Genomic DNA, 22,480 nt, shown 5'->3' on the forward strand with positions numbered 1-22,480 from the left:
TATTCATCCAGAAACAATATACATATTTCCTAGGATTCCTTCTAGTCTTGTTGAACCTCCAGGCCATAATTTACTTTTTTTGTTCTCACGATAAGGACAGAAACTAATTCTATTGGTTTCTTTCATCCTCCATTCAATTTGAATTGCATATATTCCAGAATAAATTCAGCCAGGGCATTCATAGGGTGGCGAGACTGTGGGCTGCAGAGCCACATTTGGAAACTTGCAGGTCTGTATATACTTTTTACTCTATATTGAAGTCCAGCTTCTGCTAGGCACTAAAGTTTCAATCCTCAAGCTGAGAGAGGGGTCCCAGGCTGCTGGTGGGTAAAGGCTCTGGTTTCAGTGTGGGTAGGAGTGTGTCCTGTTTGTTGCCACAGTTGGAAACAGACGCTTCTGCTGAGTAGCCACCTGTGAGGAGGATGTTGGTGGGAATGAGCCGTGAGTTCCTGCCTGAGTGATAGGACTGATTTACAGCTTGTGGCTTTGTCTGTAGCAATGGTATTCACCCATGGCTTTACAGAGTTCAGGGGCCATGAGTGTGTTACATGACTCCACTGGGTAGATTTCTGTAGTGTAGTGGTCCAGTATAATCTGACACTCTTGAATCAAGAGGCGGGGGGAGGGTAGGGTAGGGGAGGCATGCATAACCTGGTTGCAGGCTATGAGCTCACATGGCAGAGCTGGGAATGTGCTCCACGAGTTTTGACTCTTTATGCTTGACAATGACCATGAACATCATGGTGTAGTTTTCATAATGAATTTTAGATTTAGGAAAGTTGCAATGAACCAAACAGCACAGACTCTTAGGAGAGGTTACAGAGTTTGGGCCTTGGATTTTGGTAACCCATATTTTCTCTGACACCCAGTGGCTTATTGATAGGTTCTACTGCAAACACAAAGCCAGAAAAAAACAAAACAAAACCCTGGGAGCCATTACTTGGTGACAACAGGGGTGGTGACAGTTATTCTTCTAGATGGCTTTTTCTAGAAGTTTGGGATGGGTATTCTCAGGGCAGCTGTGAAGCCAGTGCCTCTTGTAGCCCACAGCCCCCTTAAGGTCGCTAGCGATTCACTCACTTTCTCATTTATCCATTCACACACAGCCCTCTGATTCTCCTTTGCTCTTTGTGTCCTGGAACCAGAGTAAAAAACCTGTCAAATGGACAGGTGAGAAAGAGGGTAGTGTCAGAAGTGATGCCAGAGAAAAAGAGGTCACTGACACATTGCAAAGAGAGGTGGTGTGGATGCTGGTTTTGGAAGTGTGGGAGCCCCAGAAAGTAAGCAAGACCTGCCATTTAAAAGTTAAGTAGATCTCTAGGCCTGTGGGCCTATGGAACTTAATTTCTGGTGGGTTTAATTTGTGGTGGGTTTCCATAACAGATGGGTACTTTGAAACAGATGGGTCCATGTGGTCACATGGACCTGTGGTGTATGTACGCAATAGGAGTTTAAGGGACAATGGCATAAAGTTTGTGGCTTCCATGGCAGCCTATGGGAATAGTGGACAATGTTCTGGGGAGAATGGGGTCTTGGGGTGGTGGTGGTCACTGGAGTTTTGTTGTGTGGCTTGGCAAGTGATAGTTGTTGCTAGACCACAGAGAGAAAAAGAATATCCTTAGAGAATTAAGCAGAGAAGAGATCTGGCATGTCTATGGTGAGGATGGGAGGCTATGAGGAAGATATGCCTATGATCTCAACCTGGTGGCATTCTAGGAGCCTCACAGATGCCCCTTCCTGGACTTAACTATGTGCTGAAATCTGGGGTCAGCACAGCGTTCTCACAGGGAAGGTGGGGCAAGAGTTCTGCTGCACTTAGGATAGTCAGTTGGCTTCAAAGAAGTGGGGTTATCATGATGCCCATCATGGGATTCTGGATGCTTGGGAAGAACATGGGCTGTATGTGCTATATGCACCCCAAGAGCAGGCACAAGCAAGAGTAGAAAAGTTGGGGTTGGAATCTGCCTTAGTTAGGGTCACCGTTGCTGTGATGAAACATCATGACCAAAAGCAAAGTTGGAGAAGAAAGGATTTATTTGCCTTTCATTTTCCAGATTGTGATCCATCACTGAAGGAAGCAGGACTGGAATTCAGGTAGGGCAGGAACCTGGAGGCAGAAACTGATGCAGAGGCCCTGCAGAGTGCTGCTTACTGCCATGCTCCTCATGGCTTGCTCAGCCTATTTTCTTATAGGACTCAAGACCACCACCTCAGGGATAGCACCACCCACAGCAGGGTGGGCACTTCCAAATTAAAAAGTTATTAAGAAAATGCTCTATAGGCTTGCTTTCAGCCCGATCTTATGGAGGCATTTTCTCAATCCCTCCTCTCAGACAATGTTAGTTTGCATCAAGTTTTCATACAAGGGCCCAGCACAGGGTTAGAGTCAATGTCCTGGGTCTTCATTTGAAAAAATATAAAAGCAAAATTCTAGGCCTTTAGGCCCAGGCTTGGGAATGTGACCTCTGTGACTCAATGCTCCAAGGTATGCTAATCATAAAACAGATAGTGACATTCCTCCACCCACCAGCTTCCTGGGTTCAAAGAGTGTTCATTCAAAGAATGTGCTATTGTTAGGGGCTCTTAGAAACTGTCTTGAGAGATAACCTGCATAATTACCAGGTATTCCTTGTGACTCTTGTGACTTTGCACTTCCTTGGGACTCTTAACTGGTATCTTTGGTATTTTCCAACAACGCCCTCCCCACTTCCTTGAGTTGTGATTTCTTCCTTTAAATACCCCCTTACCCAGCTACTTGGGGCGCCATGGTCCTCTACCCCTGTGTGGTGTATGACCGTGGGCCCAAGAGTGCTCTTGAATTAAATGTCCTCTTGCAGTTTGCAGCAAGACCGTTTCTCGTGAGTGATTTGGGCTGTTGCCTCTCCTGAGTCAGAATGTGGGGAGTCCTCACGTTGTGGGTCTTTCACATTAAGACTTGCCTTTATGACTTTCACAGGAAGCTTTGTGGGCCTTGAAAGACCAGTGCCTGGTTGGTTCTGCAGTGCAGGGTAGGTGGAGAGAACACTGAGGCTGCAGCCTGCAAGGTCTAGGTGCAGTGAGGGCACAGGTTGCAATAGCTGTGAGAAACTGAGGGCCAGGCAGCTGTCTGGGTAGAGTGAGGAGAGCAAGCAGAATTTGCTGAGAGGGTGAAGGGGAACATAGAAGAGAAAGGGAAGAAGGAATGCTCAGAGTATGTGCAGGAACCTGGTTACCTAGAAGGATGGGATAGGTCAGTGGACAGAGGAGGATTGTTCTTTACCACGGCAGCTTTAAGTGCCACTTAGCTGGGACAGCTTCATTTTCCTCCATTTTTACCTCTGGTGGTACCTTTCATGTTCTGTGGCCTCTTGCTCCATCTTCACAGCCAGCAGCACAGCCTCTGGCTTTGATATCACATCATATGGTATCATGTCTCCTATAGTCTGTCATGAAGATCCTTGTGAACACACTCAGGGACATCTCTGAGCTTTAGCTCATGGCCTTTCCATCAATGTCATCTGGTTTTTGTCCACACTAGGCCTCAGGTTTTTAAGTTCAAATCTAGGACAAGGATACCCCTGAGGGCCATGGTTCAAGCACACACAGGCATTCCACTTTGGATGTTTTAAGTAGGAAATTTGAGGTTGATCCCAAGGCCAACATATGGAATGTGAGACCACAGTGCACTGAGCTGTGAACTGTGAGCTGTGAGTACAAATGCTAATAGGATCCAAGTTCATCAAGGGGGATAGTGAGAGGAATATCCAGAATGGTGAAGGGAAGATGTGATCTCCTAATGTATCCTCCCTCCTGCTCTCCACACAGTAGAGGATAGAGTAAGGGAGTAAGAGAATCGAACTGACATTGAGATCCTTCCCATCACCCTGTGTTATCATCTGTTGATGTACAACATGAATCTGGGTCTTGTTTTGACTCTATCATACTAAAGGATGTTGACTGATGCCTTGGTCTACTTGGGTGCCTACAAAAATATACCTTGAACCAAGTGAATCATAAATATCAGAAATTTACTCTTCATCTTTCTGAGTCTGAAGGTCTAAGACAAAGATTCTAGTAGTTTCCATACCCTACAGGACTCATTTACACATGGACAGCTCTGTTTCACAGTGTCTGGGTGAAGGGTCTTTTTGGCTTGTTTAACAAGGACACTAATCCCAATTATGAGGACTCTTTGTGATTTCCTTATCTTCTGATACATTGATATAAAGATATCAGCATGAATTTGGGGGATATACCCAGCCCACATCAGGTAACAGGAGGGTGTCACCACATGTTGCCTAGTACCAACTTATTTACTGTATTCCTTTCATTGACCCATCTCAGTTTAGGTAGGTGTGTACTGTCAATGTTTGTGATGGAGGAAGTGGAAATACAGGTACTCAGGGTCTTGTATAGGTAGTAAGATAAGGAGCCAAAACAAACTAGAAATTTGCATGTGGAATATTCCCTGTCTTAGTCACTGTTCCATTGCTATGAAGAGACACCATGGCCACAACAATTCTTATAAAAGAAAGCATTTAATTGAGGCTTGCTAACAGTTTCAGGGGTTAGTTCATTCACATCATGGTAGGGAGCATGGTGGTATGCCAGTGGACATAGTGCTGGAGAAATTACCTAGAATTCAGAAGAGACACAGAGACACAGAGCGACAGAGAGACCCTAGTTCTGACATGAACTTTTGAAACCTGAAAGCCTACCTGTGCTCCAGTGACACACACTTCCTACAACAAGGACATGCCTCTTAATCCTTCTGATCCCGTTAAAGAGTTCCACAACCTGGTGACTAAGCATTCAACTATATGAGCCTATGGGGTTCTTATTCAAATGACCCCACAGTCCCCATTCCTGTCACCTAAGGCTTTGGTGTAAATTTATGTGCATCTGAGTAGGTATGCATGTGCACTAATGCACAACTGCCTGTGTTATCATGCATGTGACTGTGATGTGCACATGTGCATGTGTATATGCTTATGCGTATGTGGGAAATCAATTGTGAGTTTAAGGTGGGAGGAGAGTTTCTTAGTTCACTGAAAAATTTTCTTCAGTGTGACTCTGATACCCCTCCCTAGTGGCTTCTCCACTGTTTTCCTCAGATCTCATGTGGTTTGAGTTTATTTAGACCACAGAAACAAACAAACAAACAAACAAACAAATTACCAGGAGGCAGGTGGGGCAGACCACAGCATGCTTCTGGAATGATGAGGACTTGGGGGAGGCAGGGGACATCGATGAGTAGGGCTGGAGCAGCAGAACACCTGCTTTGCCTATAGCCAAGAATACTAGGCATTTTGAGTCTGGGAGGCTAGGTAGAGAGCAGGTATTGAGAGGAAGGCCTTGGCATTTTTCTCTGCATAGAAGGTATCTTCTTAGTTGGCTTCATGTTGAGGGAAAGCGCTTTTCTCTGTAGTTGCAGGATTCTGCTGTCCTGGTCTACTTCACCTGCCAGAGAGCCGTGAGGTCATACAGAGGCTGTTGTCTGAGAAACAGGGAAAGTCCGTGGAGCTACATAGGGCCCAGAAGCTGAACAGTGACCATGGCCTCCCAATTACTTGTGTATTCCCTAGCCACTCCAGAAGTACCAATGGGTTTCAAAATGCCCCTGGAAGGGTATCTTACATGTGCCCAGGAAGGGTTCAGAAGGAGGTGGTAGGAGGCCCACCTTGATGAAGGTGACGAAGCCACTGTAGAGCAGTGTGAGCAGGAAGAGGGCCACGAAGGTACACATTGTGGGCCACAGGCCGTTCTCCTCCTCTACATCCATGTAGCTGTCGCTTTGCTCATCCGTGATGCAGGAGTGTTGGATGGTGTTGACTATGCCTAGGGAAGAACTAGTGGTCGTGAGAAGGTCTCCACCCTACAGAAGGATCATTTCTTATTAACCTGGTCTCCTGAACACTGAACCTGAAGGTACAGCTTTCACATCCAGCAGCAATGTTTTGATCATATGCCCTCCTCCCGCTAATATTTATCACTTCCTGTCCCAAGTGCCTACTAACCACTTTGCCCCAAATAATCCTACCCCCCACAACCCATGCTGGGTCCTGGAATCTCACTCATAGATTGGTCTGCATGGGATTGGCATATCTGAATCCAAACCTGATGTGAATCTATGCCACTGCCACCTGGATGGTGCAGGAGATAGGTTACAACTTAAGAAGACCCAGAAAGAGCAGCTAGACCAGGTAGGTTTTTCTCAGAAAGATGTGCCATGAAAAAGGCAGAGAAAGGGGAGTAACATTCTAAGGAAGAATAGTGTTCATGGTGCACTCATTGGGAAAGAGTACTACTCCAGAGTCAGAAGGAACCCTGAGCCTTTGCAGATGGAGGGAGAGGTTGGAAAGCATCCTAGCTATGGTAACCTAATCCTAAAGGTAACAGGAGGGACTAGACGACGTTAAAGATGGTTATGCCATATCTAAGCATGCATATGAATATCCCAGCTGGAGACTGAAGTATGGTCCAAGGTCAGAAAGAGTGGTGGCTGATGTACAGACCTAGGGAAATACATTTCCACAGAAAGCACATCTCAACTCAAGGTGTGACAGTCCAAGGCAGATGGGAAGAATTAAGGAAAACACCATTGGTCACAGGGCTGCCTGGGTATCTATTCCACAAGTGCTGTTTGACATTATATGTAAGCTCAGCTGGGGTCACTGTGAAGTCTGTGGATGCGTTGACCTAAAGGCATTTCACCATATCAAAGTGAAATCATGTGAATATTGTAGACCACTGAATCTTAGCATAATAAGAAACACTTGGCAGTCTCCTTTACCTGTAGTTTCCAGTTTCAATTACCTATGGTTGGAGAACAAGACATTGGAAAGCCTACTTTGCAGCTCATAACTGTTTATAACTTTAATTCCAGGGGATCTGACACCCTCACACCAATATACACACATACATACACATACACATATACACACATATACATATATACACACACACATATGTATATACACGAATCTCTCTCTCTCTCAGATTTAAGCTTTATGAATAGTCCTGGCTGATATTTTATAACTTTTTGAGTATATTTTAAACAGAAATCTTCTGATTCTAAACCACACACTTTGGAACAATGTGACAGGCTCTTGCTTTGCCTGGAATGTCAGCCTTCTCTTTGTCCAGGCTTCAAGCTGACTACATGCCTGTCTGTTTGTCAGTCAGGATCCACCTCAGCCACAGGTTAATGACTGAAGTGACACATGGCTTAGCAACACTCGAGGTTTCCGGCATCCACAAGAGGCCTTAGGGCAGGTCCCATAGAGATAAGAGAGGTTCATGTTTGTACATTTCATTTATTATTGATTGTTTCTCACTATAATTTACAGAAGTGCTTCTCTACAGTGTCTTGAGAAGTGGAAAGGTAACTTTCCTTGCTACATGTAGTATGAAGCAACTTAACACAGAGGCAACCAAGCTAACCAGACAGTGGGCATGATGACCATTCAGCCTAGAAAGGTCTCAGGCAAGGGCAGGACCATCAGGTCTCCTGGAAGGACCGTCTGACTCAGGCAGGAGGTGGTAGCATCCTAGAATCATGGGGAAAACTCAGATAAGTGATAATTAGTGGCAGGTGGCTGGGAAAGAGGGTTCTCTAGTAGCAGAAGCAGCTTTGAGAAGACTTGCCAATGGGGGAGGTTGGGATCTGCTTACACCCTGTAAAGCTCTGGGACTTCTTGTAGCAAGGGACACTATGAATGCTTTCCCAACCTTTCACATACCTCAGGTCTAATCCCATGTACTGTCTTTGTCTTGGTTATCAATCATTTTGTATCTTGTAATTACTGATTGCATGCTAGACATTGTATATACATGGATTGTAGAGTCTGGGGGTGAGATACAAGTGCATATCATCTCATCCACCAGTCATGGAAGGCCTGTTTTTTTGGAACTGGGAACTGAGCTGTGCTGGAGCTGGGGTATCATAGTTGACTTCTGGCTCTAGGTACTTTGGGATAACCCTTATATTCAGCAGGCCTTGGAGCTGGTACAAGATGGATATTCTGCCCACACTGTGCTCGAAGGTGTTTCTTGCTTAGCAGTGTCCTGTGTGGGAGGTTAGGTGAGGGGTGATTGGCTCAGAATTTGGGATTCTTCTGTGTTCTCATCCCTCTCGGCAGCTAAGGTGTTTATTAAAAATTTGGCTGATTTCTTGGTGATTACAGATGTCCCACTGTTCTGTCTGTCTGTGCCTAGGATGGGATAAAACAGCCATATCCTGGGAACTTAGTCTCTTTGAGCTTTGCTGAGCCCTCTCTAGTAGTTTTAAATAAAATTGTGATGTTAAAAGTTTACTTGGTGTTTTTCTTTCACCATGGCCTACATGCCTAATCAAATGTTCTTCCATATCTATGTAGAAACAAGATGTCTCAGAGAGTGCCTTGGCAACAGGGTGATGGATGGGTAGGAGGGGCAGAATAGCATCATAGAGACAAGTCAGGAGGTGATAGTCGACAGAACTAAGAACATTATTGTTCTCAGGGGTTGGTGTGATGGAGAAGTGTTATGTGGGACTCAGGCAGATGTATCTACCTCAAGACATGTGAAGCACAGAGTAGGGAGAGACCAACAGGCAGAACAAGGGAAGCGGGGCAGGGGCAGATAGAGAGGCAGGTGGGAACAACCTAATGAAGATGACTACAGAGCATGCCCAGACTTCCTAAGCATGCCGTGTGAATGTGGGCAGAGGATAGTCATGCTGGTATGACTCTAGCTCTGAGGAGTGACCTGTGAAAATCTGTAGAGAGATCCTGAGGGAGTCAAGTAAGAGAAAATCTTAGAGTCCTTTGAGGAAGCAATACCACAGGGGAAAAGAAAAGCCCAATTTGGGGCAAGTGTAGGCCAGGCTCCTTTCAGCACTAATGAGGCACCACATGAGGGGAGTGGTTCCAGCCTTCCCCACCTGGCAGGAGGTAGGCCATGAGAAACAGTGGAGCTGTAGCCCCTGTTCTCAGTCAGTACAGTGCAGCCAGAAATAGGCATGATCTCTGAAGGACTTTCTCGATGGATCCTAAGGCATCCTGAAGATCCCAAGGCATAGACAACAGACCAAGCTTTTAAAATCTCAGACCCAAGACTGTTATACTGGCAGCTTGGCTGGTCCAGGTATGGCCTCATGTGATTGCTGCAGTCCCACTAGGTCCCTCTCTCAATTTTGTGTACCTGGGTGTGGAGGTTGTGGACATACTGTGGCATTTCCAGGGTCTAAGTGGGGAAGTATGGCTGACTTGAGCCTGGGCTCTGAAGGCCACTCTGAGGACAAGATGCTGGAGGATGCCCCATGTAGCCTGTTCCATCCTCACTACACTCATATATAGGGCCCCTCAGGTGAAGCCTGTCTGACACCTTTCAACCCCAAGCTTGTGTCAAGCTTACAGCAGCCCTTGGTCCTGTGGGCTTTTCAGCGGACGAAAGAAATGAGGCAGAGGATTCCTTGCCTCAGGTCTAAGGTATCAGAGAAGCTAGCATCTTTTATGGTAGGAGATAGTATGCTTCCAGTTGTAGTAGTAGTTGTTTACTCCCTGCTAGAGGTGATAGGAACTTCTGCTCCCGAGTCTGAGCTGTCTGAGAGAGCAGGAATTTTGGCTGACCATCTTCTTTTACATGGTATGAGGTGGCATGCCTTCTTGAATTGGACCTGAAACACGTGGTTTTACTTGAATGGATTTCAGATTAGAGAAGGTATTGCAATCCTTGAAAATAGTCTACATAGGATGGCATAGCAAGCTGTCTGTGTGACATTTGCAGTATGTTCTAAGATGTGCGATGAAGGCTAAGCTGTCTGCTTAGAAAAATCTTGCTCATGTAATGAAGGAGTACAATGGAAAAAAAGATGCACAGATGCTGCCTTTCACAGTGGTCTCTGATTCTGAAGGCAAAAGAAAGATTATGATAGAGATGCTGGCTTTCTGTCTCTCAGAGCTGGCATGGGATAAAGGAAAGACAGTGCAGATCAGATCTGTGCTAAAAAGCCTTTCCTGTGGAAACCACAGGAACCCACTTGGAACCTATGAAGAAGATAAGGAAGGAAGAGAGAAAAGCATGATGGATTCCTTCATAGCCTGTAGGCATGGAAGAGGCTAGAGTCAACATCATGAAGTGGAAAAACAGAAGTCGAACCATTCCTCCTTCCCTGAGACAAAGGTTTCATTTATCTGAGGAAACTCGGGAAATCATTCCATCGACCTCTAGCCCTCCCCCGCCACAAGAGGGGATGTTTTTAACTCAAAAGAAATAGCCACACCATGAAGGAAGGGGAATGCCCATTAGATCTGTGCTAAACAGCTTTTCCTGGCATATAAACAACACAAAACAGACAAAAACCTGCACACACCAGAAATACTCAGTTATTACTGGCTGAGGTGCCCATGAACATCAGACATGACTGAAAGATAATTTAAAGTCTTAACAAAAAACTCTAAACATGTGAGAAGTGGTGTTTAGTGCCCAATGAAGTGGGTAGGAATGCTTTTGCTGGAGCATTAAGAAATGTGTACCTGAGTAGGACTAACTCAGATGTTAGTGGCTTTGGTGAGCTTTGTTAGAGGATGTGATCTTTAAGAGAAGGCCAGAGAGTAATGAGAGATTCTGGCATTCTTGTGAAATATTCTGATCCTCTGCATGCTACATGAGCAGGTGAGGTATGATTTTGCTTATGGTACCAGCACATGGATGCATGATGGGTAAGCATAAAAGCCTACCTGTCCCATATGTTAGGCAGACTTCATAAAGGCCTAAGCCTCTCAAGTTAGAGTGAATGTGCTCTCACCTACATGGATAAGCAAGCAGTGGGAAAAGCTGCCATCAATGGTTTCGCCCAACCCAGTGTTATACATAGGCACCCATAGAAAACTGACAGTAAAAGGGGCAGTCAGTTCACAAACATTGATAGGAAGAGCATGACCGAGAACAGCTGGAGCCAGTGATGCTTCCACCTGCCTTACAGCCCTATAGTGGCCAGGTTGATAGAAACAACAACAACAACAACAACAACAACAACCAACAACAACCAACAGTGACTCATTAAGAGTTAAACATAGGAATCACTGTGTGCAGGTAGAAAAAGACACTCCCTCGATCCAAAGTTTGTTTAATGGAAGCCCCAGTGGCAAAGCTGGGCTACCTCTGCATAAATTATTGTTCAGGGAGGCCCCCAAGGAGCCACAAGCCACAAAAGTTATCACCATTGATTTTACTTGCATGCCAGAAGTAGATGGTAAATTCCTACTGCTAAAGACTTCACTAACTTTGGCTGTAAGACATAGAAAACATGGGCTAGGACTGAAGTGGAAGCTGCCCGCTGGTTTTTTTTTTTTTTTTTTTTCTTTTTTTTCTTTTCTTTTCAGTGCTGGGAGATGTTATATAGGCTGTTGCCAACATTCTCTCTTGAACATGGACTTTGAGTGCTACACTAATTGTCTTGCTATGTAAGATGTGCTTATTGGTGTAATAGTGGTATGGCAGTTATGGGTACCAACTTCTTCCCTATTGGATTTAAGCTCTGCTCTGCAGAAGGGAAAAGCCTATGGCCAGGGAGTTCATAGGTTCCATTAGAGAAGTAACTGCTATTGTTTGTTAAATGTATGTCATGGACTTGTAAAATTGGATTACAGGCATTTGCATTTATGCCCACAACCTTCAACTTTACTTATGGAGGGAAGCTTCATCCCACAGCGAGCAGAAGTGGATACTGGGGGAAATTCACACTTGGTCAAGCTGCTAATAATAAGTGATTGTTTCTTTGGAATAGTGGCCCTAGAAAATAAATAAACATCTATATTACTTTCTCCAGGGTTCAGGAAACACCATAGAGGAGAGGGCTGAAAAATGTAAGCGTTGTAGAAAGGGTGAAGTGTTATGTAGTTTTGTCTTTTAAACTGAAACAGATAAGCACAGTGTTCCTCTTATCTAGACAATGCAGACTTCCTCTTCCCAAACAGGAGTATTTGTCTATCATAGGTACCAAGTGCTGTCCTTGCTTGACACTCTTACCCAGTTGTGACTTACCACTAATTGCTAGACTCTTGCTGGCATTAATCTTTGTCTCTGAGGCCTCATGTTCCACCACACATGTGTAAGTGTCAAGTGATGGGGTCAGAGCGACTGGTAGTCTCAGGACACTCCAGGTCTGGAATGTGCCCCCAGGCTGGGGGGTGGGGTTTGCAGTGACAAAATTTGTAGACTTCATTTTACTGTGGACACTCAGCCACATGAGGTGGATATTTTCGGGGAAGAAGCCAGATACTTCACACAGGAGCCAAGATGACATCTCAGGATGAGTGGATGTGGTCAGGATGTTCACAGTGAGGTTGCTGGGTGGCATGGCTCCTGCAAGGAGAAGTGGCAAGAGGCTAATCTTGTCATGTTTGGAATGGAGGTATCTAGAAATGTGTGAGAGGACAGAGGAAATCCCCTTTCTTATCTGATTACAGTTATGGCTTGAACAATGTTGGGGGAAGGACATATGGTTAGGTGGGGCACTGGACAGCCTTGGGTTGGGGTGGCATAGGTTTCATCTAGAAAATAGACTGCCCTTGCCTTGGGACCCAAGAGCTTGGGAAGGAAAGGCCTATGTTGGAGACATTGCTTCTTCTGGTCACTGTTTAGCTCCTAGAGATGCCCAGTGCTGCCTGAACAGACCCATGCTTGCTTCTGTGTGGCTTTTTGTAGGTTTCTTTGGTGCCCCATCTATTCTCTATGTCCCTATTCTGTCTCTGTCCCAACCCTAGGCTTCCTATCTTCCAACCTAGTTAGGCTGTGTGTGTGTGTGTGTGTGAGAGAGAGAGAGAGAGAGAGAGAGANGAGAGGGAGAGGGAGAGGGAGAGGGAGAGAGAGAGGGAGAGAGAGAGAGAATATAGTTAGGAGGAGGTGAAGACAGCATGTGGGGTACAATAAGTCTTCCAGTCTAGGTGTGATGGTCCTTAGCCCTTTAACGAGATTCTTATGCATCTCAGTGATGTCTTGTTGTCTGTCTGGTCATATGCCTACAGAATCCATGAGGACCTCACAGTTTGGATCAGATACACAGAGCTCAGGTCCAATGGGCTAGGTAGGTCCTTGTCCTTCCTCTGTTTAGCATTAGCTCAAAAAGGGATGATGGCTTCACAGGGTTAGGTGGTGGTATTTGTTGTGCCTGGATATAGGGCCTGGCTTACAAGTAGTACAGAATTCATTTTAGTAACCCTTTCTACCTAGGATGTACATTGACAGCTCAGAGAAAGAGTCATGGAGGGTTTCCAGGAGCAAGAGGTGTAAGGTTGAACAGATGAGTTGATGTAAGGCACATTGGACTTCTTACCTTCTATGTCCTTTTGGATGGCAGTAGCTTTGGTGGCTTCCGTGGAGTGATTCTTTGCTTGGAGAGTTGGAGTGACTTTCTTAGAGGACCGAGAACCCCATGATCCTGGAGTTAAAGAAGATGGACAAAAAGTGATGGTGAGAGATCAGAGTCTTCTAAGGAGCCCAGGGTGATGGAACACAGTGAGAGAGGAGGGCCACAGGATGGAATGGTACTGCTATGGAAGGGCCCAGGCATACATAGCTAGTGCCTTTGCTCACCCAGCTGCCTCCTTGCACAGTTAGTATAGGGTTTCTGAGGTGTGGATGTTAAGTGTTGCATTGATGAAGCAGCTGAGAAAAGGGAGGGAATGAATGGGGGAAGAGCAAGGAAGGGGAGGGATCAAAGTTGGGTGGATGTCTTGCTTCAGTCAATCTTTGGGGGTTAGCTGAGTGTGCGTATAGGAAGTCCCACAAGGCCCTTCTGCATGGTCCAGGGATACTCACCAGGAAACTTGAAAGGTTTTTCTTTCCTTTTGGGTTTATTTATGGTGCAAGTGTGGTTGAGGTTCAGTTCTGAGGCCAGCACAGTGACCCGGAGAATCCTTCTATATTTGCCATCTTTCATTTCAGAGGGGAAGACATATTCAACTATACTCGGTTTCTTTGGCTCCCAGCTGATTTCCAGTGGCTGATTTCCCATTGCCAAACAGCCCAGGTTTATCTGTACACTTTCCTCTGGGGCTTTGCACTCTGAGAGGAGGAACAGGTCAGGTTCCTTTTCACCAACTGCAAGACAGATAGTGAAGTTCTGAGGACATGGAACTGGGGACAAAGGTGAGGTCTGGACAGTATCACTCTTCTTGCCAGAGTCATAAAAATGACTCAGTCCCAGGCAGACAGGGGAGAAGGGCCTTGAAGCCCTATGGCCAGTCTCAGGAGCCTGTATCTCTGTCACCATCATTTTTTTTTTCTGAAACCCCCTCTTAGGAAGAGCTCTACCTCCTATTCTTCTAAGCAGCAATGATCCCCCCCCATGAATATAATTCTTTTGTGACTCTAACAGGAACAGCCAGCCTTCTGTATTCTCATAGGCCCCTGAGCAGCTTGTATCATCTGAGCAGAGCAGCCTGACTCCTTTCCCCAAGTCATGATTCGGTTCTGTCTGCACTACTCTTCCTTCTCAGGTTCTGGGATATCAAATATTTTCAGTGTCCCATTATACAGTATCCCAGAGGCAAGCAAAAGATATAAGTGTAGACCTGTGACCTTCCCCCCCCCCCAAACTTGCTTGCTGAAACCAACATTCATGTAGGGATGTCAGGGTTCATCACCCAATTCCAGAGTCACCTCTGTACCCTACGTCATATACCAGCATCTATGTTAGTTTCTTTGGGCTGCTGGAGCAAAGTGCCACACATGGCAGTTTGAGCAACAGAACTCTGTTCTTTCCCTTTTCTAGAGGCCAGGAGTCTGGGCTACAGCAGGCTGGTATCCTCTGTGCAGCAGGGAGAATCTGTCACAGACTTCTAGCTCTGAGGTCATAGCGGGTGGAATCTAGTGGAGATGAACTTGTGCTGAATCACGGTGGGCATCAAACCCAGTAGGACTGGGTTCTTGAAACATGGCATTGGGTACAAAGGACATACAGTGACTGGGATGTTGGTGCCAGGAGACAAGGATTGACCAAATGCTATGGCCTCAGAGCTAGAAGTCTATGACAGATTCTCTGTAGCCACACTTCTGGCCTCTAGAACTGGGAAAGAACAGAGTTCTGCTGCTCAAACTGCCATGTGTGGCACTTTGCCCCAGCATCCCAGGGTAACAAAAATAGATGCTGGTATGAGAAGTACATACTATGGTGAATGACTACAATATATCTGGAATTTGGTGATGAGTCCTATCATCTCTACAGTGGTTTCCCATTAGATGATTTCTGCTCTCTGTATCCTGCAGCTACCCACTAGAATCCCAACTCAGAAAGGGACCATCACCAAGGTGCTACCCCACACACTTATTTAAAGACTCTCTTTAGGACACTGGCATCTACACAGATTCCTCCCATGGTCTGATGTTCTCTCTCATGCCCTGCTTCCAGATCCTCTTCTCAATGTAGTCAGTTAGTCCAAACTTCCCATGTCAGTGGGCTTCTCTCGCTGTCCACATGATGAACAAGGGAGTAACTAGCATGGCCTTCACCTTGTATTTGCTGTGCTTCCTTCTCTGAAGTGAAGACCATGACCCACCTTCCTCTCCTTTCCATTCTTGCTCTGTGAGCAGGCCTTTATCTGTCCTCTAGTGACTACAGCATCTTTATCCCATTTCTTCATATAGTCATACAGCAGTTGTTATAGACAGAGAATTTGAGTTATTGACTAACCCCTAGGGCTTGTCATGTTGTGGGAGGGGTAAAAACATCCTCAAAATCTCAGCCAACTCCCCAAAGGCACACCCACATACCACAAAGGTTTGGGATAAGACCCAAATTACTAGCTTGAAGCAACACCAGCTTAAGATGGTGGGCTGGGGACAGAGCAGAGACCTAAGGCTAGAGGCTAGTTTCCAGGATCAGTTGCTTTTGGGAGATTAAGCCTGGAATTTTCTCTGCCCTACTTCCCTTCTTCCATCAGGGTAGATAAACCAGAGTGCTACCCATTGGCTGTCTGTGTTGTACTTTGCTGTTAGAGTGCATGCTCTCTCTCTCTGTCTCTCTCTCTGTCTCTCTCTCTGTCTCCCTTCTCTCCTCCCCCTCTACTTCTCTTTTTCCTTCTTCCATACCTCCTTTCCCTCTTTCTCCCTTAAGTACCATCAGACTGCACTGCTCCATTTCCAGTTCCTACGCTCTATTCAGATAATCCTTGGGATGTCAACACCACAGGAAAGGTTTGAAAAACAAAACAAATTCCTTCACAATAAAGTGAGTTCACAAGATAAAGTATTTATTTCCATGTGATATTTGTGTACAGCTCAGCTGTCTGTGGGCCAGACATTGCTTCAGGTTGTACAAGTTGACAAAAAGTCTTTGGTCGGTCTAGAAAGAAGACCATCTCAGAGATAAAAGCTGGAGGGCAACACAGGAGAGATATAGGAATAAGTTTACTAGTCATACAGTCAGGTATCCCAGGCCCAGAGGTAGTGTCCCTGTGGGAGGATCTCTTGGTCTCTGCTGTCCTTCCATGCTGAGAGTCATTTCACCTGCAGGTGACAGAGACAGTGTGAATTGCTGTCCACTTGTAGGGAGTAGAGGTAGAGGCAGTGAGGACTGGTGACTCCCTGTCCCTGCCCTGTGTCCTCAGCCCCACATCCATACTACCTTGAACAGGGTGACGGTGGTGCTGTAGAAGAGGCTCAGGAGGAAGAGGACGATGAAGGTGGAGGCGGTGGTCCACAGGTTCTCAAAGCCTTCCTCCTCAGCATTCACCTCCCCCTCTGTGAAGGGACACAGAGAGGGAGGGTCAAGCCAAGTCTTGGGGTGACTGAGCATTTGCATAAGGGTTGGAGTGCCCTGCTGGTTCTGGAGAATCTTAGCGAGTATTGACTGGTCCCCTAATAGCTCAAGCTAGACAGAGGCACAGAACAGGTCAAGCTGTAGGACACACTAATTTGGAGCCTTGTCCCAGGAGCCCTGGGGCAGCAGAGCAAGCAAGACAGATGCAGTGTATGGACCTGGGTAAAGGTGGACTCAGGAACTGTGGCAAAATGATATTGGAGTGCTCTGGACTTTCTCTGAGCAGGTGGCACCATCGGTGCTGTTTAGACTGAGAATTTAGAGCAGGTTTCCCTGTCTCCTGGGCTTTAGCAATAAGAACAGGGATACCAGAGGTTGTCCCTCCTTACTTCCTGAAGGACTCAGGCATCTCATGACTTTCTTTGATCAGAGTTCCCGTGCGTTGCTTGTCCTACCCCTGCCAGCAATGTTGGGTCTTGGTACCAAGAGATAAACAGACAGATACCTGAGGGAGGCTGTGGGACCAGGGCATTTATTGGGATCTCTGATCCCTGTAAAGATGAGCCCTTGGGGATATCTAAAGCCTAGGCCCTAAATGGATATGAATATGAAGAATGTCCAGGATATGAGCCCAAAGAGGCAGTGTTATTGGGTGGTGACTCCTTATAGAGGCTCCTTGATGGTGTGTATGACTGTGTGTGGGTGGGTGGGGGCTTCTTTTGGACAACTGCATTATGTTTTCTGCATTTTGAACTGGAGATCAGGGTGGGTGTGAGTGGGTTAGGCAATCTCACATTGGTCTTCTGAGGTGTTCTATTAATGGAGACACAGCCAAGGCTAACTTTCTGTCATGGGTGGTTAGTGGAGTATCTTCTGCCCCATGGTGTTGAGACAGATAGGCATACTTTGTTCCTGGGGCTATCTCTCCCAATCATAGAGTGGGCTCCTTAGGAGTATCAGTGACCCAGCCTAGTGTAGACTCTCTGAGCCATGAGCCCTGGAGATTACGGCCCTGGTCAGAGTCCAGGTGTATCTGTGTGCCATGCCTGTCCACATGTTAGTGTACACATGTGAAGATGTTTCTGTATATGTGTGTATATGCATATCTTTGTATCTATATAGTTTATTTGTGTATATTTGCCTATAGTCTGTTTCTGTGTACACAGGACCATGCCTATTGGTATCTGTTTCTGTGTGTGGTTGTGTGTCCATGCCTATTTGTCTCTGAAGGCGTTTGTAAGTGTCCATGCATGTGTGTGTGCATGAACTCATGTGTATATATGTGTACCTTTGTCTGTGTGTGTCCATGAATACACATTTGTGTATGTGTCTACACATGTGTACCTATATATCTATGTATAAATGCATACGTGTCTATGCATGTGCCTGAATGCTGCCTGCATCAGGTTAGGCAAGCTTTCAGCCATATATCTAGAAGTAGCTGGAGGAATCGCATGTTCACACTCTGTCTGTTGTAAGCCTTTCTGAGTTCACACACAAGGAGGAAACTGGCAAGGTAGAGGAAGGGCCAGGGTGGAGGCAAGTATGCAGGGTGTGTGCAGAGCAAGCAAAACACAACTGTCTCAGCAGGCATGAGCATTGTATAATCAAAACCAGTGACGTTTGAATGGATTTTTTTTTTATTTCTAATTTTTATAAAATGCAACATCTCACTCTGACATGGTTAGTTTGCATACACAGAGCAACTGGACACCCAGGGCCTGCCTGGTTGAGCGCTAGCATGGTCAATAGCAGGTGCCGCCTGTGTCAGACATGATCAGGGAGACATTGTACAGTGTGGGTTTACCAGTGGACTTGTCCACGGTCCTCTCGGTCACCATGTGTGGCAGGGCCTCGTGGCCTACAACACAGGTATAGGTCTCTCCGGAGTTCCATTCCTCCTCTGTCACAGTCAGGATGCTGTGGGTGAAGTAGAAGCCTGGGGCCCCGGGCTCTGGCATTGGGGCACTGGTCACATACTTCTCTTTGGGCAAGGGTTGCCCTCTCTGAAGCCACTGCACAAAGATGTCTGCAGGAGAGAAGCCCTTCACCAGGCAGGTGACTGTGGCTGACTCCCTCAGGTTCAGTTGCTCACGAGCTGGTGGCAGCAGGTACACAGCAGGTGGATGTTTGGGCACCTCTGTAAGTGAAGACAGTAGTGAGGATAGGGTGGAAGAGGACCTGTCCTCCCTATGAGGTACAGAAAGGGTCCTGGAATTGGAGGGGAAGGGAAGGGGGAATACCTACCATTGGGTTTTGAGATGAATTTCTTCTGTGGTGAAGGCAGATCCCTGTGAGTCACAGTACACACAAATTCCTTCCTGTTATTCCAGTCTTCCACACAAACACTAGCTATACCCACAGCACTGAAGGTGCCATTGGGATGACTTTCCATGATTTTAATTTTGGTTTCCAGTGGTTCACCACTTTGTGAAGCCCAGGAGATATTCAGGGTTTCATAGGTTGCCAGGTTTGAGACCAGACAGGTCAGGGTAGCCAACTTGGTGAGGAAGATGTCGGCAAAAGAGGGGGGGATGGTGAAGGTTAGGATGTCTGTAGAGGGACCTGCAGTCAAGAGAACACTGTGTCAGATTGTGACATATCTAGTTGTGAAGCTGGAAAAAAGCTTAGTCTTCTCCATCCCCCAAACCTACTTAAGGGAAGATGCTGGTCCTTCCAGCTGATTCTCAACTCTCTGCTGCCTACTGCTCATTCTTGTCCTTGGCCACTCTGGGGAGCCAAGGCTCAAGGAGCAAATGACCATGTCTGGGTGGCATTGGCCATAATTGTAGGAGGACTTCCCTAATCTGGGAGGGGTAGGTGTTGGGCTTAGCCCAGGCCACTCACTGGCAGCACATGTGGAGGACACGTTCTTCCAGAAGGTGAGACCCCTGTGATCCACACGGCAGGTGTACACATTCAGGTTCAGCCAGTCGATTTCAGAGATGGTGAGTGTGCTTATGACCTTGTAGGTTTGGGGTGCGAATCCTTTGTTCTCCACGGTCACTGGATCTGTGGTGAAGCCAGATTCCACGAGCTTCCCATCCTTTAGCCAGGATACTGTGATCGGTTTTGGACTGAAGTTCGAGGCCTCGCAGATGAGTTTGGATTTGCGTGGTGCAGGGCCAGAGAAGCCATCCCGTGGTGGGACGAACACATTTACATTGGGGTTCATCTCTGCGACAACTGGAATGCAAGGTCAAGGTGTGAGCTCAGCTTGGCCTAAGCCCCACCCCGCTGCTCCCTATGGGCCATGCCTGGGCCTGGGCACCCCTGCTGGGAGGGGTTGGTTCTTACCTGGAATGGGCACATGCAGATCTTTGTTTTGGCTGCCGTGGTGGATTTTGCATACCAGGTATTCATCTGAACCTTCAAGGATGCTCTTGGGAGACAGCAACACCTGCGAGGTGGCTAGGTACTTCTCCCCTGTCCTCAGTGTTGGGAAGGTTCTGATACCCTGGACGACTTCAGTTTTGTTCTGGTAGTTCCAGGTGAAGGAAATGGTGCTGGGCAGGAAGTCCCGGGCCAGGCAGCCCATGGCCACCAAATTCTTATCAGACAGGGGGCTCTCGCAGGAGACGAGGGGGAAGACATTTGGGGAGGACTGACTCTCTGAGGACCAGAGAGGGATAAAAGAGAAATGGAGGGGTAAGAATCTGTCTTCTTGCCTCCTGTCAGACAAGGAGATCTCTCTACACCCTGCTGTTTCCTTGCTGCTACTCTTAAGGCAGGCAGGGCTAGATATGGTAGTAGGTGAACCTGGTATAGAGGACGAAACTGCAGCAGGGCTATGGAGCTGCCTTCTAGCCACAGAAACGTGACTTTGGAAGCCTTCACAGACAGGGAGAGATGCCTCTAGAGTAGGTGGATCTGGCCCTTCAGCCATCATCAGCCAACTCTAGGTGCATGAACACCCACTCTCAGGGACAGGCCTAGATCCTGGCTTCTCAAGTAGCCTTGGGCCTGTCCTGCTTGGCTTCCCTCTGAGACACTGGCTGGGAGAACTATTCTCATTCCAAAGTAATAGGTAGGTGGAGGTGGGGGAGGGTCTCAGGCTTCTGTAATCAGCACACAAAGCTGGGATTTACACACCAGACAGGCATGTAGGGTAGGAGGAAGGTGGGTTATGTTGGGGGCGGGGAGGACTCATGGAATCATCTTGAAACTCCACTGTAGCACACAGTCTGCCTAGAACGAGGTCCTAGCCTAACTGGTCCAGGCCTGGTGAAACTCATTCAGTTCATCCCAGCTCTGCTCATTCAATCTCAGACCTCAGGCTTGTTAAATTAGCTGTTAAATTATCCCTGTTGATTTTTAACTCAGTTTAGACCTACTCAGCCCAGGCTGGTCCAGCTCAGGCTAGGCTAAAGTTCAGCTCTATGCAAGCAGGCTAGCCTTGCTCAGCCCAGCTCATCCTTCCTCATCTAAATTCAACTCAGCTATGCCAGCCCAGCAGCAGGCCAGCTCAGCACATCCAACCAGGCCAGCTTAGCATAGTTTAGTCCGGCTCATCTAAATCCTGACAATCCCCAATTTATCCCAGCCCAGTTTGGCACAATTCAGGTAGTCTATTCTTAGCTCAATCCAGTTTATCCCAGCTGCACTCAGTTCAGCTCAATTCATGGTCTCCCAACCCAGCTCTGCCCAGTTCATGGTCCGAGTCCATCTTATACCAGCTCATCCCGAACCATCTCAACCAGGCCCTACTCAGCCTAACTTATCTGAACCGAGTTCAACCTGGCGCATCCCATCAGCCAGCCCAGTTGAGTCCAGATCATCCTACACCAGATCATCCAGTTACAGCTCATCTGAGTCCAGCTCAGTCCCGCTCATTCAAGCTTAGCTCATCAGCTAGCCCAGCCCATGCTAGCTCAGCCTCACATAATCCATGTCAGCTAGCCCAGCTCATCCCAGCCTACCTCATCACAGCTCATCTGAGTACAGCTGATCCCAGCTCAATCTGGCTCATTTAGCCTAATTCATCCCGGTTCTGGCCAGCCAGCTCTACTCTTGCTCAGCTGATCCCAGCTCAGCTCAACACAGCTCAGTTCAATCCAGCTCCGCTCACCCCAGATCAGCCAGCTCACCCCAGCTCATCCCAGCTTACCCCAGTTCAGCTCATCTCACCCCAGCTCAATTCAAAACAGCTCAGCTCACCCCAGCTCAGCTCACTGCAGCTCACCCCAGCTCAGCACACCCCAGCTCACTCAAGCTCACCCCAGCTCAGCTCAGTTCACCCCAGCTCACCCAGCTCAGCTCACCCCAGCTCAGCCCAGCACAACTCACCCCAGCTCAGCCCAGCACAACTCACCCCAGCTCAGCTCAGCTCACCCCAGCTCAGCCCAGCACAGCTCACCCCAGCTCAGCTCAGCTCACCCCAGCACAGCACAGCTCACTCCAGTTCACCTCAGCTCAGCTTACCATAGCTCACCCCAGCTCACCCAGCCCAGCTCACCCCAGCTCACCCCAGCTCAGCTCAGCTCACCCCAGCTCAGCACAGCTCACCCCAGCTCAGCTCAGCTCACCCCAGCACAGCACAGCTCACCCCAGCTCAGCACAGCTCACCCCAGCTCAGCTCAGCTCACCCCAGCACAGCACAGCTCACTCCAGTTCACCTCAGCTCAGCTCACCATAGCTCACCCAGCCCAGCTCACCCCAGCTCACCCCAGCTCACCCAGCCCAGCTCACCCAGCTCAGCCCACCCCAGCTCAGCTCACCATAGCTCACCCAGCCCAGCTCACCCCAGCTCAGCTCAGC

General features: G+C 47.4%; 3 gene segments (V, D, J or C); all 3 read right to left on the reverse strand.

Annotated features, from left to right (window-relative positions):
- LOC110306604 overlaps positions 1–22,480 on the reverse strand; it is a 540,063-nt gene that overhangs the window by 99,783 nt on the left and 417,800 nt on the right.
- Positions 5,353–14,236, reverse strand: LOC110306607. The segment is given in 5 exon segments: positions 5,353–5,439; positions 5,660–5,817; positions 12,007–12,327; positions 13,298–13,402; positions 13,783–14,236. Coding segments are annotated over 5 exon segments (1,047 nt in total).
- LOC110306477 overlaps positions 16,194–22,480 on the reverse strand; it is a 768,718-nt gene continuing 762,431 nt past the window's right edge. The window contains 6 exon segments of the C gene segment in view: positions 16,194–16,470; positions 16,589–16,704; positions 18,531–18,863; positions 18,971–19,288; positions 19,571–19,909; positions 20,021–20,335. Of these exon segments, the coding sequence occupies positions 16,462–16,470; positions 16,589–16,704; positions 18,531–18,863; positions 18,971–19,288; positions 19,571–19,909; positions 20,021–20,335 (1,430 nt within the window).

Source organism: Mus caroli, chromosome 12, assembly GCF_900094665.2.
Source record: "Mus caroli chromosome 12, CAROLI_EIJ_v1.1, whole genome shotgun sequence".
NCBI lineage: Eukaryota > Metazoa > Chordata > Mammalia > Rodentia > Muridae > Mus > Mus caroli.